Source organism: Lottia gigantea, assembly GCF_000327385.1.
Source record: "Lottia gigantea unplaced genomic scaffold LOTGIsca_58, whole genome shotgun sequence".
NCBI classification, from domain to species: Eukaryota; Metazoa; Mollusca; class Gastropoda; family Lottiidae; genus Lottia; species Lottia gigantea.
In genome coordinates, this window is record NW_008709979.1 from 968,837 (window position 1) to 987,955 (window position 19,119).

The following is a 19,119-nucleotide window of genomic DNA, read 5'->3' on the forward strand; positions in this document are numbered from 1 at the left end:
GTTATAATTCCGCATAACTCGATACATGAAGGATTTGCCAAGCTGTTAGACAAGAATTATGGCCATCAAACGCTTTGTTAAAATTGACAACTCTACGGAAACCAAACAACCATTTTCTAACATTAGGTTAAAACCTCATCAACCAGGTGAAAACGTAACTTTTAGTTGATATCAAATATTGAAGCGGTATTGTATGGTTGGGTAGCTACACACCCGATAACCAAACTGTTCCGATCCTAATGAAAATGAGTACAAGCAAGACAATAGCGTTTATTAAAATCTCGTCCAAAGTATGGCATAAGCGAGAGTAAAAGTGTATAGTGGTGGACTCCTCCATAGCCGGTGTGCTGACATACGACATTTTCAATGCTGGATTATATTTATTCACTATTTCAAGAACGCTATTTGATGCAGTAATCGTAGGTTTCGTGCCGTATTATTCCAGGTTTGATTCATAGCAATAACCAATTCTCTGATAAACTTTAATACCTTTTCACCCCGGATCATGTGAAAGTTTTAAAAACCTGTTTGATGAAAGAACTACTTTGTATCTAGCAACTTGACTCATTATCATTTCCGAAATTTTCCTAATGAGTAGCTATTCTGTCTAGACTAATTCATCCTTTCTGGATACCTACTGTACTGGTTAACAAATCTTACTGGACAGCACAATAATTCTTAACACAAGTTACGTGTAGACATACAATTAAACAAAGCTTTCCATTACTACTGGTGTAAAATTAGTTGTGGGACTTTTCATCCCATGAGTTGTGTATTTCTAGACCCTCGAGAGTCGCGATTGCTTCTAGATTATGTTGGTCATCCAATAAGCAGGGGTAAAAATTAGTGGTTTACATGACACTAGATTCATTGGTGTAACTTTGGCGATAATTCATATTTGCATAGCGTATTCGTTACACGTATAGGCTACACGCCAAATATTGTCTGTGTTCATATAAGCTGTTTGCCTGATAGACAAGGATAAGTTAATTAGACTGTGGAAACATTAGTATCCACTGCAAACAAACAGCCGAATCCTTGGGTACCACTTGATGCATTAACGCATAATACGTGACCAAGCTTATAATCGTCATTTTAACATCAACTTTTTTTTACAAGGAAAGAAAGAAGATTATTTCTTATCACATCCACAAACTCAAAATAACTTTGAAAGAAGTTAGTTTAAATATTTAGATAATGAAACTAGAAATCAAATATTTGATCTTTAAACAAGGTGGTTAGGAAGTAAAACACGATCATGCTTTCACAGCAATAAAATCCCAATACCATCACTGACGCCACATATTCTCTGTATCGTGGTATAACAAATAGAATGTGGATTTATCTTATTGAAACAAATTGCTCTATATTTTTCTAATATTTTGTGATTTATTGACGAATGTGACTAGCTAGTAAAGTATCAAATTTAACGCTAATGGATTAGGAATCGATCTTAAGTTGACTTAATGCCATTTGTTTTTCAATGTAATTTTAAAGGAAGAATTGCGCAGTATCATGTCAACAGCGTTCAGGAATTTGCCGAGATCAACAGATTCAGTCATCTTATCACCCACGCACATACCAATGCATGTTAATATATACACCCTTTGGGTTTTATCTTTTTTACAAACATGCAGTTTACATTTAATTTAAAGTTTCCGAACTCTAGTTGGATGTTATCCAGCTTGCATTTTATGCTTCACGCGTATTGAATTGTGACCCCTCGCTAGCGTGTTCCCACCAGGTCCGACCTTAAGTTAGCAAATCATTTAAGTCGCAATTTCAATTTGTAATTTCGAATTTGTAAGATAAATCATAATGCTTAATTGGACCATAATCTATGTTGTTAAGATAATACTTGACGAATAAACAACAAATGGACGCTTTTGGGCCACCTGACATCACTGATGTGCTTGTTAGAGGAAGGTCCAGTGTAATGCAACTTTGAACTTAAATGGTATTGCTATTACCCTGCTTTTCGTTGATGGATGTCGACCTATGTGCTGTTTTCATAATTTAATTTCAAAAGAACACATTTCCATCTATCTCGGTCTGAAAGTCATAAAACAAAATTTACACGATTTCAGTTGACATCACAAATAAATTTAATGGACATTACTTTTTATGTTTCTTAAAATGTTTTTCTAATAGTATTTCTTGGATCTTGTGAACCCATTAATTTAAATAATAAAAGGCGTTGAGATGGAAACCGTAATAGATGTTGTAAATATCCTTTAGTAAGTGATGCTTATCCGATTAACAATCTTCTGTATCGAACCATTGTCAACAATACACATTCAAAATGTACAATACCATTATAAAAATTGAATTGTGAATTGGATAGAGATCTGAATGGTTTTATAATTTGACGTCTACGTAACGATGAGTTAATCGATATTATTTTATCAGGATTAAAAAAGGAAATTATTTCATTAATTATGCGAGGGGTTAATATCGATACTATCGAGGGAGTCGACAGGCAAATAAACAATACACAATGCATAATGCAATATTTATCGTTCACGTATCAATGCATATGAGAATTGATCCTTTTAAACACTATAAACATTATATCACAATTTTGCTGCAACGTTCTTCGTGACACGACACGTTTCAAGTTTCCAGAATCTGCAGATTCATTTTGATCGACATTAATTGGGTAATGATTTTCAACGTGTTCAAAGACTGGTTGTCGACTTTTTTGACACATGCATAGCTCCTGATTTTGCGATTCATTCCCCTGGCTATGAAGATTCATTCTCGTCGGATGCCGATCGCTTACGGACCATTCCAAGTGGAATAGCTTGCCAGGCAAGGTAACATACGCGCACTGGCAGCTGTAAGAAATGATAAAACAGTCTTTGGTGACAAAAGTACGAATTTTCTCATATTGAAGAAATTTCATTGGTTTGAAATCTATATATATATATTTACAATCAGTTATTTATGCAGGCAATTGCATAATTTTTTTTAAATCAATATCAATAACCCAACTACATATCAAGGGCAAAAACCTGAAAATTGTTAAGAGAGAAATTGTCGAAAATTCACACTTGACCAAGATCTCATCAATATAAAAAAAGACGTAAAACTCTTATTCATTTCATTTCCTTTATCAACATAAATCATCACATCAAATTTAAGGGCTAACTCAAAAACCTCTCATTGAAAAGTCGTCAAATTTGAACTTGACCAAGATCTCATCAATATAAATGATCACACTATATTTCATTTAAAATCAGGTGAACACTAGTCTGTATTGTGCTCATGATAAATTTTGACGGGTTTTTCCTAAGTCAAGGGCAATAATTCAAAAAACTGTTCATCGAAAAATAGTCAAATTCTCCAAAATCCAAGATCTCATGATCTTAATTCTCTATTGTTGACGGACGACGGACAGGGGCGACGGCAATATACGCCCATATTTCCATGTGGGCGTATAAACATTTAAAACAATATTAACCAGCTTTGTGCGAACAATCCATTTGATAGTAAATGTCTGTTTTTCAGCTTTGCAAACAAACATAATTGATGATTTCACATGACTAGTAAAGTGATGTGATTGTGATGTGGTCATTGACACATTACTTAATTCTAACATTCACATTCAGACTATTTTGTTGTAACACAAAAACCGGTAATTGATTTTTGTGGAATGAAATCCAGAATGTATTAATGATGAAGAATATTACAATAGAATGACATTCTATGAATAAATTGAATGATAAACCAACAGTTAATCCATCATGTTCATTGTCAAGTTTGACATGAGGGAAATTATATTTATATTTTTTTTCTCCATTCAACAAATGATGTAAAAAAAATATTGTTTTTAAGATGATACAACTAAATTTGAGCTAGCTTTCACTTTTCAGAATTAGAATTTCACGTCTGGTTCTCATGTAAATCACAGCAAACAGTTATCGACCATAATTTCCAGTTCATTGTGGTACGAGTCGAATTCAAATTTACAATCAATAGGTTTATTGAATAAAAAAGCAAAGCGTCACATAAATAGCTCTGTATAAAGGGAGATAACCTTAAAACAAATAAACACGAAAGTCTACAATTAAATTCCAACAGTTAACCTTATATTAGCTCATTGAATTTGAATATGGATTATATATGTCTTTGTCATTTCATTTCAGTGTCGCCTTGAGGTTCAATTCTATGAAAAATGAACATGGGTATGGGTAACTTATAGCAAAAGCAATTTGTCTGTCATTTCTCGGGTCGACTAGATCAAGCAGTTTATATTGTGAAGAAGCAGCAAATAATGTTGTAATAAGTAAATAGAAAAATCTTTATAAGGGGAGGTTACACTCAAATTGAAAATGACTTCCGGACCAACGAATTGCCACTCGTTTCCATGTTAAATCACCAAATTCAACCTTCTGTAACTTTATCAAGAAATCTCGTTGAAAACGTTCCAGTTTGTCACATGAAAGCCCATGTTCTTTTAGCATTTTTAGATAATTTAGATAATTGAATATCATAAGAATATTCATATTTATTTGAAATGACATACGGCTAGACCAATGAATTAATTTCCCCTTCTTTTTCGTCCTTATCTGAAAAAATCCCACCTGAAAACTTTGAAAAATGATTAAAAATGGTCGGAAGCTTTAGAATGCTCTGAAATCTCTGATGCGAAACTGCAAAATTCCCGATAATTCAATATAGGCCGCTATTTGCAATCGCTATCAATTTACACCAAATGTTGCGAGATTCCTATTGATGACTTGTAGTCTGCCAAGGGAGGTTATTATTCTCTAATGACGTGATTATGGGAATGAGCAACCAATGGATAGATATGGAATATATCCAAAGGTGTGAAAGGAACACGATCAAAGCCTGGCAAATGCTTAGTTTCAGGACAAAAATTCAAAATATCATGACCATGAAAATCTTGAGCTAGCCAAACTGAAAGTAGACCAATACATTTTATCAACATCCGCTTGACTGCCACTGCAAACATAACGACTGTTATTGCAAATTCAGTCGTAGGTGTCGACTAGATCAAGCGTCATATCAGATTCTTCCAGATTCTCTACGGTTCAAGAAGTAGTTGAAAATCCAATTGATCCCAGATTATGACAGTTGCAAGGTCGACCAAAGTACACCTTCATGATTTCATAATTTTGTACGCCAGAATATCAGAAATTCATGTAGTACAATAATAGTAATTTTACCCCTGTGTTTTCGGGAAACAATGCTTGGTGTTCATTTGTCCATCAGGACCTTCGCGTTTAGATTATTTCTACATTTTACAGTGGCCAAAAATGCACACGAAGAAGCTTCAACAAGCTAATACATGTATATACTTATCATGGTTCACATAATGTTTGTTGATACTCCAACGGTTTCGGAGCTTACTTTACGGAGACGACATAAACTTAGACTTCCAGCTGTCAAGGCGCAGAGCCTATTGTACGATGGACGTCGGAAAGTGTCTCACTCGGACAAATAGACGCTTTATACATCTTGAACGACCTGCTCAAACGACAGAGCAAACCGAGATGAATTCACAGTTATCCAGTATCATATGTTAAAGAGGAGGCACCAAAACGCTGATAATTCTCGGCTACCATGATAAATGAAGCAATGAATGTATTTATATGATTTATTGATGAATAACAATAAATTAGGGTTCAATATTTTATAAGGATGTACAAATCTGGATGAATATTAGTGAATCATTTATTGTGCTAATTTGATCAAATATTTAATTAGAAATGCATGACTAGTGAATGATTGAAAATATTTCATTTGATTAACTTTGTGCAAATGTGATATGAACTATTCATAATTATGACTATGTGAATATATTTAAATTTCTACCACACACGTCGGCATCTACTCGGTCTATGTATGACACACAAAATAATTATTTCAGCACCTGGAAGAGCAAGAATTTTCCTGTATGAAATCATTGCAGCACAACCTTGGACGTATTTAATGCCCTTTCCATCAATTCTAGAACTGATAACACCTTTGGCCTCTCAATGGATCAAACAATTTGGGTATAAAGTGAAATTTATTTGGTAAACGTGCTATTATTTTCAAGCCAAAGTAACATTTTCGTTTCAGTTTCATATAAAGTTTCTGTTTAATTTGAAATGAGATATCACGATAAAAAAGTAAGTATGTTGTGATAACGTGATGTGATGTGATCGTGATAGTACTAAATATCTGGTGATATATTTACAATAGGTAATAAAACAATATTTTACGATAATAAACAAAACGATTCCTGAAGAAATAAATAAATAAATGCAAATGTACACGAGTTAATAAGCAGGATCGTTACCCTTACAATGGTAGTTGGCTATAGTATTATCTGAAATTGTTTGGACAATGAAAGGACTAATCGTATCCATGCGTCGGGCTACCACGTAACGTAACGATGTCGGGGATTTCCAGAACAACCAAAGTAACCGTATGTTACCAAGCAATAGCTTCGCATCAATACAATGATTAATTTGGTACAGGTAGAATGTGCAAGACATGCATTGGCATTGGTTAGTAAGATGAGAAAACATCCCGTTTACCCTTAAGGCTCATTTAGAAAACTTTTTAGATTTGCTTATAATAGTTGAAGTAAATTGTTTCTAAACATTAGGAGATTCGTATTTTGCACAAGAAAGTTGTAAATTTGCCTATGTGCGTTTTACATTCCATTTCTAGTAGCACAAAGCAGATAGCCCTTGAACGTCATGTAGTTCATTAACATTTAAACTGATGAAGCATGAGACGAAGATTCGGATCTCATTTTTGCAGGTTTTCATTTTATGGATAATGTTGACTAGATTCTTTAAGTCTTGGTTAAAAGAGAAGTCAAACAGTGGATGTTGCTTTGTTCATTTATAAGGATAACGTCCATGCTTTTTACTTCGCTTCACAACTAGTCACTGGACGAAATAATATGAAATAAATGCTAAATCTTAATATACACATAATATACTAAATTATACAAAAAGCACACAGTTTACCCGATATTAACATGTTTATGTTTTTATAGTCTGAAACTAACAGTAATCTTCAGTCTATGTAACTCATCTTATTTCATTCTTTGGGAAGAAAATGGCTTCTGGAGTTATTTTAAATCTTGATAAACGTTCGTTTATTGCGTCACATCTTTCAAGTTTGAAATACCGCGATCTAATTTGAATATTTTCGTGCGTCTATTTTACAATAAGTTTTCTACTCTCTTCTCTTCATTTTCTTCTTCATTTTATCACTTAGCAGCCCATCACATATCACATTCACCATTTCTCAATCCGGTTGACTTATCACATATCTTAGCAGTGATTTTCACAACAAATATTGCACATATAGATTACATGAATCACATTTTGTCACACGTCATCAGGCCAGAGTATCACATTGTGATAAGTTAATATACACATCAGTAATGTTGTTAAATACACATACGATTCAGATTGTTTAAAACATCCACTAGAATAATGATGATCAGTTTGTGCACCACCCAGTGGATCTGTCCCCCGTTTTACATTTGATGAATCGGCTGAAATTGAAAAATATCAGTATTAGAAACTAGAATTACATTATTTTAAAGACATGGTATACATGATGATGAAATTTGTGGTCTTGAATTACGTAAGATTCAGATTATGTTTCCTTTCAATTAACTAATTTAAAGTACTTACAATATTATGTTAAAATCCCTTTTATTATTATAATTTTAGGCAAAAGAGCACATTACAATAGCATAATATGTTAAGCCTGTTGTTGTTGAAGAAAGAAGCGTAAAGACTAAAAAAAAGAACTACTAAATAGAGTTACTGTCCCTGTATTATATATAGCAATGATGAAAGCTTTGAATACAACAGAAAGCGAGTCTACAACAAGCTTACAAAACAACAAGCATATATGTATGACTTACATCTGCCGGATATATAAATATGAAGAAGCGATGGAAAATGAAAGCACAAAAGCATCGTTGGTATAAAATGTGCTAGCTTACAATGACAAAAGCATGAATGAAAATGATAATAGTCGCTTCAACAGTGCCAGATGACGTCATGCCAAGATATGAAGCCTTACCCACTAAGACGGTAACGTCCAAACTATCGATGTCCTCATTTGAACTTCTACAAATATAAGTACCAGAATCGGTAACTTTACTCCTTTCCACTATAAGTTCACTGATTAAAGATCTACTTTTGAGATCCACCTTTTTGTTTATTCTGACACTTTTATCAAGTTCCGTATGAATAATATCACCGTCTTTAAACCAGTCTATTTCCTCTGGTATTAAATGTCCTCCTGTAGCATTACACAATAAAACAACCTTTTCACCCAAATTGATAAATCTGTTACCTGTTAACGTCATACCTGAAAAGTAGGTATAATCTGATTGTAATGCATTTTATATACAAAGTGGACATAATCTCGGTCCTAACTTAGCATAGAGTACAGACAGTAGCACAGTTAGATTGCTGAAATGATGGTTTTAATCTCGGTGGGCCATAAAAAAACGTCCACCTTTCCTCATTATTCCAGTCAAACTAACAGTACGAAGCTTAGTGCAGGCACGATATATCGGTGTATCGTAATATAATATGCCACGATACGCGTATCGTATCGCGAGTTCGTGTATCGATACTTGACGATACCATTCATCAAATAAAATTGATTTAAAAGAATTTTTATCGGTTATCAAATAATATTTATTGAAACTTTGAAGGCCAAGTATTAAATTATATACCATTACCCCATAATGCGATATGTATCGTATCGTAGCATTATTGGCGAGACCCAGCACTAACAAATGTACAAAAGTGGTTGTTTCTTTCTTTCTTTTTTTGATAAATAACATGCATTACAATACTGAGCACTACTGCCAAGACGTCTCTAATCAAAGTGAAAGTACATTATCGTTATCTTCTAGATCGACAGAAAAGATATACATGTATAACATTGTAGATTAAACTCGTTACTAAATCGGCAAGTAGTGGAATAGTGAAATTAGACCAATACAACTGCCATCTTTCTTAATCGAAGAGCAACTTTAAAGGTTTATTAGAAAGAGATATCAAAAGTTTGGTTTGTGGTCTAATCGAACCTATTCACCCTATATTATCTTGTCTAAAATATCATAAGTTTACATTGCTCACCTTCTTGTTTCTTTCTGGCTTCTGAAATAAAACAAAACTCGTATGAATACATAGTATGAAATATTTCTCTGAGTCTTAGAATTTGACTATTTCCTGGTAACAGTAACACGGTAAAAAGTTGTTTTTCTCGGGTGTCGCTAGAGGGATATGCTGATGAAACACAGTGTGTTAAAAGGGGCCACCTTCATTAAAACTTAAAATGGATATGCAGCATCAGTGAATGGGTCCATATTTTTCAAATATGTGGTAAAAGGCGAATGTTACTGGTCTGCTGAACAAAACGTCAGCATTTTCCGGATTTCCTGATAGTAGAATTCACTTCATACTTTAAAACTTAAATTTCCCAAACTTAATACTTAGACTTGTACTTTGACTTTCCGTGAGTGTAGCTAATAATTTTATATCTCATATAAATTTGATGATCTGAATAGGAATTTAGCTTGAGTAACCAAATTTGATTCGAAATTTGGAACCTATTATTAGAAGGAATGTATTACCAATAATTTCTACTTACTTAATACATTTAATTTAATTCTATGTGTTTGTTTTCTTTTAGCAATAATTGAACATTCATAAATTCCTGCATCCTCCATTTTTACTGGATTAATAACTAAATTCCAATCACTCAATTCCCCTGCATGTTGTTTATGGTCAACTTTAATCTCATCTTCTCTAGCCCACGTCAATAATCCTATTGTTAGAAAAAAATCTTCACCTTTCCTCTTCCACGACACCTGTAATATAGATTTAGAAATGACAGAGGTGTCCAGAACGGTTCAGCATTGACCAAGTCATCTAATAATTCGTGGTGGGAATAACAGTGATTTATTTTCACTTTCATGAGCTGCACTCTAACCGAAGGACACAGGATATCTAAGGATCATGTAGCTTTAAAACCTTAAAAGATTCTTTATCATAAGCTAATGTTAATCTTGGATTAATTTGTGCTTTATATGATACAGAATATAAGAACCCGATTACTTATTGTGAACTTTAAATAATATTACTCTTTCTTTACAAAATAAGATAGTTTAAGGACGACACAGTGACTCAAGAATACAATAAAACCATGAACGAAGAAATATATTACGGTAAAAACAATAAAATGCAATAACTGTTTGCCCAAATTTTCTTTTTAATCATAGTCGCAATTTTATTCTTTACTTCGTCTTTTTCACAACGGAAGTTGAGAGTGTGTTTTATCAAGAATTAATTCAAAACTATGTTTAATTAGCATTCGAACCGATCGTGACTAACTCTTCAAAAATTTGGCAATCTCAGTAATTTCATTTCATAGAAGATCAATTTCAGAGTTAGTTAATTTTTAGATTATTTTGATGTCAGACTTGGTTTCCATTTCTATTACTGTAGAAAGACTAGTTTCCATGAAAATAAAATAAACTAGGACGGATTGAGAAATTCAATGTTATTTTATTCTTGCCACTATCTCATCAACAACTGAAGCTACATTATTACTGTCCAAACAGATCTCTTTCTACTCTCTACTCATCCAAGAAATTTATTTGGAATGAAAGCGATTTAACGGTATAAGACTGTTTTCTTAATAAATAATAGAAAAGAGAAATATTTTGTTAAAACCATTCTGAAAGGCATAAACTTTGAAGATTGGGTTAATTGAAAGGTTTCAATGCTATTGGAATTTTTGTGCATATTGAAAACAGAAAGGGTTAAATACTGTGAACTTTCAATTATAAAAACTACTAGGATAATATTGGTATTGATTTTACAGATATTACCACGGTAGTACTGTCTGAAATATACTATCGTAAAGAACATTGTTTGGCATCGGTGCTTACAATGACGAAGTCTAGTAGAAGAGCACTGCTTCACTAGTTCATTGTACTACATTTTCTTTAAGGACCTGGTTTGCTAAAGCAAAATTACTCTGCTAATTATGCTTATATCAATTATCTGTTTGGGTCATAGAATGTATTAGTATGGTCTTAGCTGAAAATTTAAGGTGTTAAAAAGGTTATAGAAACTTGTATCCAAAGGTGACCTACCATCGCCAGCAATATTAGCTTGCGTTTTATTACGAAACAATGCTCAAATATAAAGGTTTCTCCAACCATTTCAAAAGCTGGATCAAATAAAGATAAAGTTAATTAGAGTTGATGGAATTAATAAGAGTTATATTGATGATATTAAATCATGTTTATCTTCTACTTAAAATATTAAAAATATTATCGATATACTACAGTTATTTCAATAGGTAACTATTGATAACAAATCAGTATATAAACATAAAACTGAAACCTGGTATTGATTGCAGAAAATTCTTATACAAATTACTTAAAAGTTGAAACGTGACAGAAATTGTCTGCATCTCTTATTACTGTATCTTGCTGACATAAAATCCACTGTAAAACTGAATAATAAACGTGTTCTTGGTCGTGATCAATACAGATGGAATGTTAAGTATACTGCGATCAGTGTTTTCTTTAAAATTATTAATTGGAATTCTACACATTATAAAATCATTGAATAAAATGTTGGAATATCATTTAAATTTTTCCATATTTTATCCCCGAACTGAAAGCATTTGTCTAATCAAGTCACAACATCACTGGCCAGGGAAACAAGAGTAAAATCATCCAAAAGAACATAACGATACCTATCTGGAAATCAATTCATATTCATCATAGTCAAAGTTGTGGTTGTCAAAACAGAACCACGCCCGGCTATAACCTTGCAGATCAACCAGGGTTCAATTTAAGAGGTATCACATCGCAGTTTGCAAGTCAAAATGAACCCTTTTGAGATCCAGTATTTCTAATGATTAGTCAAAATCAAAATTTATCAGGATGATTTGAGAATAAAATTAATTGTATAATTTTCGAAAAAAACCTTCTGAAAAATCTATAGAAGAAACTCTGGAAAGTCTCAATAATGTTAAAGAGCCGTCGTCATTGGCAAGATCGATTTGTAGTCTACATTTTGAATTACTATCGAAATGGCTACGGACATTAAAATCATCATGAACAATAGCCTTACCTCTCGTGTGCCGACATAGTGTATAGAACATGGTAAAACAGCTTCTTCACCAGCATGTACTGTTATATTAGTTTTATCAGACACAAAACTTGGTTTGAGCTGTCTCTTTCTGGATTTACCGGCATCCACTTCTGAAAATACAAAATATACTTTATATAAATTTCATTATTGAATTCAGCACTAACAAAATGTTTGTATTGTATCGAATGAAAGTGTGTGTTTTTATATCTAATATGCAAAATTCCTTCGAAGGAATTGCGCGAATGTATTGTTAATAAACCCTAGATCCCTCCGAAGAAGGTGGCAGAGAATAACAATCTTTCCCTTGGCGCTGTTAGTCAATTTAAACAATGGAACTGCAGTTTCTTATGCCAAGAACATCAACTCGGGCAATTTCAAAGTACTTATATCCATTTTCCAGTTTTTTTGAAAATAAAACCAAACAACCCTTAGCAGGTTACAAGTGTTTTGTACATTTTAATTAATAACACTTTTAATAATAAGAGGAGTAAGGATATCACCTCTTTTGTTAGAAATAACATTATACTGTATATAAGAGCTGTGAATGTGTGCTCTTTAGAATATTAAACAGTATGTATCAATTAATATATTTCATGTTAACTGTTTATTCTGCAGAAATACAAATATTATGATTGATGTAGTGTCAATATTACATTTTCCTATTAGATCGTAATTTCTCTTTGTATAATATGTGATGAAATGCAGCAAATGTCAATTTGCATATTAGCTTATTATGTTATTACGGTACATGTGACATAGAGCAGACTCTTCTGAAGGCTATAGGTTCTGTAGAACCCCGCGTTATTTGATAATTGGCAAATGCAACAACAGAAATGTTCGAGTAAATCGTGATCAAAATGACAAGTCTTAAAACAGTTTCCATGTGTTAACCCAGCTATGGTTGTTGCACCAAACCTTCTCGCAATTTGGTATTTGTAAAGAATGTATTTTTATATTATAAAGTTTGCTGTCAGTAAAACTACAGTCTTCTGATGTAAAGTAATAGATAAAAAGCACGTATTACATATATCAATAATCAATACCATTTACCATAATACTGAGGACATTGAACTTATATATAAATTACACATTGTTATATGTTCTACCGTTCCTATTACGCATAATCAAAAGTAAATTGTTAAGAGTTGTAACATTAACACATTATATTAACCCTGATGTCGCCAGATTAAACCGTAATTAAAAGTAAAAAAAAAAAACATTTTTACAGGGATGGTCTTAATATAATACCTTAAATAAATATAGTATGCACATTTTCTTAAAGTGTTTTAAATTATTTTCATCTGCAATTAATGTCCTATGTTTAAGATAAAAAGAAACAAATAGATCATTATTGATGGTTATCCTTCGTTTTTTGATTGAAAACCATCACTGCAGTAAGACCATTATTTGTACAATATTGTTAACTTGTAGTTTGTCCGATTAAATATAATGGGTTTTTAATTTACTGAATGTATATTATGTAAACTAGATGATATGATTCTTTAAAGCAATATAATATGAATGCAGATCTCTATTGAATGTCATATTAAATGGGTCTATTATAAAGTTATAATGATATAACTATGATATACAATTTAACCTAACAATACGACTACTCAACATTCCAGCTCTGGACATAAAGTTCAAACAACTTGTCATAGATACTTTCTTTACTGTTTCACTATTCACAACTCTTATACCACACACAGTCAACTTGCTTATATTATGCATCACCATGTGCATTCAAAACTAACAAAGACTTAGCAGCATGTGTAGAAACATCACATAATCAAATGACTAATTCCAATTGCTTTCACTGTGTGAACACAATTTACTAGAGAAGATATTCATTATATGAAATATGTATGCCAATTTATATAATGAAAATTGCACAAATATTTCATAGTATCGATTCGGAGCAAACCAGAGGCAGCAAGTTGAACACGGCAACATGATAACATTTTGAAAAGTCATATAAATGCCTGTTTTCTCTTGTATTTAGGTAATGACATAACTGTAGTTAAGAAATTATGGCAAGACTGTGACTGTCTAAATTCCAAATTTTCGATTCTCTCTCCTAGAAAGTGAAATTCTTGAGATCTTGCAATGGAAAATGAAATGGTGCAGTACAATCATGTCTTACTTGACTACAGTGTAGTACCTAGTTTATACCATTCTCTCCTTAATACCACACTTTAAGTATAGATAGACTATGTGATATTTAACTCCTACACATTTCAAGTGGAAAACATTAAATATTAAAGACCTTGACTTGTCATAAATGACAAGATATGCCAAAAAAAAGAATCCCTTCTCGTCATAAATATTAAAATAAGACAACTCGAGATGCCCTTTTATCTTATAACAAAGGCAAAATAAAAACTACTGGGAACGAATTAACAAAAAGAATGAAAAGAAATTGTAGAAGGTGGTTTTTGAGGAAACATCATTCAAAATATCATTAAGTGTTGCAGCATACAATACATTTTTGAAATACTCAAGGTGATAACACAACAGAATAGCAATTAAAAATATTGATTCATTAAGAAGTGCTCAAAGACAAATGAATTTTTTGCGTCAAAACTTACAAAGCTACAATGCTGATTTCCAAGTGCTTTTTTTTAATGTCACCAAGCATATTATTCCAGTCATACCAGGGTAGCTATGACTTATTACTTTACAATCTTTTTATATTGTCTAAAATAAATATTAACTAATTGCAAAGAAAAACAAGAAAATATATATCGTTAAGTACTGCTCAGATCAGGTTATCAATAGGACCTCAGAATTGCAGCATTTCAATCCGATGTCTTCCATCTATGTTTTTGGGCTACTACCCGTTTTAAGAAGAAAAGGTATGACAAATATTCGACCATTGTAGAACTGAATACCTATCAACCAACCGCACATTTTACATGTTTCATGTGTCTTTACCGCCTTGTGTGGTAGTATAGAGTTTTCCAGTAAATTACAGAAACTGTTTAACTGTACACAAGTTAACACCTCAACCTGTGAACTAAAACCATTGATGTCAAGACCGGGGCTTGAAATTCAGTTTACATATACACTAATTCGCCCCTTTCATTGTTTACATACAACGGTAGCTTTAATCTTCCCATTTTACCTGATTTGAATAATAAACAAATACTTAAGTCTTGTTATAAAATCCACTCCATATTGACACCTTAGTTATTTTAATTCTCTATTAGGGCGAATAAATCCGCCATTATATTTGCTTGGGATTTAATGTCTACTGACAAATGTTATTGCCTATAATGCTTGTCTTACAATGACGATTCATAAACGAGAAAACTAAATGTTTTTATGAAGTTCTATATTAAATTCCTGTCTATTGTGACACGGAGGTAAGAAGGGAAAGTGATATTAATTTCACAGTACTGGAATGACTTGACCACCCATTTATTCTCAACAATACAAGGTATTCCTTTTTGTTCTCAAGTGACAAAATGACATATGAGCGGCGACAAAATTGAAGATCATGAAAATCTATTGTAGGAATGAAATAAAATTGAATTGTACCTTTTCAAAATATGTTTTCTTTGATGTCACAGAAAAATATTTTAATAACAATGGTAAGCCAAACAAAAAACTATTCTTGACTTTGTCAGCGAATTATCAAGTTTATTTTTCAAGCCAAATGTATTTTTATATGTACATCACAAGAAAGTGAATAAAGTTAACAAACACCAATGTAAATCAAAAAGAGAATATTCAATAGTATCGTCGAAATGATTGCATTATCCTGCTTAAAACCAGTCAATCTTTCCATTCTGTTATTATTGCCGGCTTTGACCAAAAATATATAATTACCTATCAGTTATTTCTGAATGAAGTCCACTGACCAGACGATGTTAAATTACGTAGATCATAAAATATCTTATACCTTAGACTAACAATTATACGTCTAGAAGACCGTTTCCTTCTATAATTTGTAGTCATGATATTCATATACAATTTAGCCTTTGAAATGAAAACCAATATAAAATGTCATTTGACGAGTCGTCAGTCTGGAACAAGAACAACAAGGTTGATTTGCTGAATCGACAATCATTGAATTATGCCAGAGTGCAAGGGCATCTGAATTATGTGCATCGCAATAAGAGTAAAGGTGTCCTCACACCATAGCGATCCCCAGTTGAGTATGGTATGTAAAAAAAGCAAGTGGTCATGAGTTACGAACGTAACTTACAACTCAGTTGCATGAAAGTTGCGTTTAAAACTTGTGACCTCTATTCTTAATCATAACCATGCGCAACTGGTGATCGCAATGGTCTGATGGCCCCTTAAGACTGTTTAAACTTAGATGATGCTGTTTGTTTCGTTGTTAATGCAACGTACACTTAATTTTCATTATACTACGTTTTGACTTTGACCCAATGTTTTTCTTGTCTTCCTCAACAGCGATATATGACAAACCACAAAAATAGAGACCTACATGAGTTTCCACGCTGGTGGAGTGAATTTTCATCAAAGTGCTTTTACTTAGACCTTATAAAACTTTTTGAACCGTTAAATTATAAATTCAACAGCCATATCATTAGAACACACATTATATTTTTTATAAAAATACAACCACCATATGTTTCAGTCTGAAATAGTGTTAATGCTGCATATCATCTGTTAGTTATTTCAGGTTGAAATCAAGTCACTTAGTTCAAGATCTGGTTAATTATCTTACAAACTCTTCTATTTTAACGCTAATAATTAGATAAATTGTTTAGCAGGTAATATGTGATAGGCGTAACAGTAAATTGCTGCAGTCACTTTGTTTTAACGAGAATGCCAATTATTTTGTGATCTGTTTAAATTGTGAAACGTTTTCCGTCTAGTGACACTTGATAATGCTTTCACTGACTGAACCTATAAATGATTACGGTTAATGCGAAGTTTTTATTTTTAGTGAACAATTTGAGTGCGTTAACCCCAAAGAAATTTATAAACAAGACGCCATTTCCTAACAGAATTCAAGGTCATGTGTTATTATCTGTACCTGTCTCATTTGCTGATTTTTGGACATGTCTTCCGAATTCATTGATGTTAGAGAAAATAAAAATTTGCAGGTCGGTCTGAATACTATACCTCCATCTAGAAATCCACTTGGTTTCTTGTACATCAGACAAGACTAGAATTTGAACAGATAACAGAACAGACCTACATCATTTTCGCCATTGTTACCTTGTTATTTTACATGCTAAATCTCAGTTTTTAAACATTCAACAAGCCTGCCAGCAAAAACAATATTCCGCGTTTTTAGAATTTTTGTAGCAGCAAAGAAAATGGGTGTCGACATTTTCTACATTTCATCAAAGTTTTTAGTGCTAAACGTAGAGTTATTTAGCCGTTGGCACACATCGCGCTTAAATTTCGTTTTCATCGTCTCGTTTGATAAGAAGGCAAACATGCCCTTCTAGTATTTGATTTAACTGCTGTATTCGCCTTGCGTCTCCTAGGATATTTTTCTCTCTCCTTCAATAATAACACATGAATCGACTTGGCAGCCATTGCTTGAGGCTTCATTCCCCACTTTGAAGTTTTATAGAGATAAAGAGTGAAGAACATCCTTGAGGAGAAAGTACTGAAAATTGATCACCTTAAAGATGTTGTTAGAGACGAAAAGTTGTTTCCGCTCATTTCAACATTCCTAATTTCATGACCCGATTTCACAGTTAATCATTACTAAACAATACTCTCGTCAAAGTTGACGTGTTATTGGTTAGCAAAAACACTAAATTCCTCTTAGCTAATACCACATGCATGTTAGGAATCCATCATGATCTCACTGCAATTACACTAAAGGTATTGTGGCGTAGTCTGTTAAGCATTAACATGCAAAGCTCTCGTCCAAATTGATGGATTAGATTGTAAAAAAGCCAAAAATGTTTTAGTTCGGTAAGTTTGAATAAAATAAGCAATATTTAACCAGTAATTAATGATGCAGCGAATACAGTAAAATAGGTACTTTCTGTGAATTCTCTGCTTTGCAATGGCCAATGCTGGGAATTTGTGGTATTTTCTTCTGCTTTTATTTTCAACTGTCGATATTTGACGTACATCATCTAAACTGTAGCCTAAATCGGTCAGGTTGCATTATCATTTACGACTGAACATATCTCCCATTTAAGCCTCTTGGACCCGCATTACTCATATGAGAAAACCGTTTTTTCTGGACCGTAACAGACATTCAATCCCAAACCTTTGAGTTAATAGTAAAACATTTTGACTCCCTAAAATTAAAGAACTTACAAAGTAACATATTTAATGGACAACCATTAAATTAAACGATCGTATGAATAATGGCAAGAAAGCAGAAGTGAGAACCACCCATATTCCATACGTTACGATTTAGAGAACTTCAGACGGAAGAAATATGCAAATTGATTCAGTATTCTGAAGATTAAAGAACGTCTGCAAATAGTTATTTTTTAGCATTTTAAAGTTGGTAAAGGATTATGTTTATTTCTCGCCCTGAACCTGCTTATTTAGTGAGAAACTTGCTGGTAGAGTAAGGAGGAAATTATGTTACTTTTAATTAAGTCAAGGAATGTGTGTTTTCACTTAAGACATAATTCTCTACAAATTATTGATTGTTTAAATGAGCTTCGTACTGTATCAGTTTCTATTTTTTACTCTCCTATTTCCGGCTGTTTTTCACCTATTATCTGTTTAACAGTCTCCATGATGGAGAAAACGTTTTACTAACGTTCTTTCTTTATAAACAGAAGAGAAAAACATCATATTAAATTGCACACATAATGGTAAGACTTTAATGATATTCTTGTTAGACAACATGATGTGTTAATCATTGAAGAATTCTAGACGATGAACATTAATTCTAAACTCTTGGCTTTAAGTCGGTAACATTTCTTATAGTAAGATATATAAATAAGACATGGTTCATGATACTTAACATGTTTAATAGAAT

At 32.6% G+C, this 19,119-nt stretch overlaps 1 protein-coding gene across 1 annotated transcript; it reads right to left on the reverse strand.

Moving 5' to 3' along the window:
* Positions 1-7,358: 7,358 nt before the first annotated feature.
* On the reverse strand, positions 7,359-18,874 carry LOTGIDRAFT_166440 (hypothetical protein; the record flags this gene model as incomplete). The annotated part of the gene is made up of 6 exons (XM_009063506.1): positions 7,359-7,528; positions 8,068-8,358; positions 9,141-9,161; positions 9,655-9,874; positions 12,156-12,286; positions 18,850-18,874. 6 exons carry the CDS (start codon positions 18,872-18,874, stop codon positions 7,359-7,361), a joined length of 858 nt encoding a protein of 285 aa, XP_009061754.1.
* Positions 18,875-19,119: the final 245 nt, after the last annotated feature.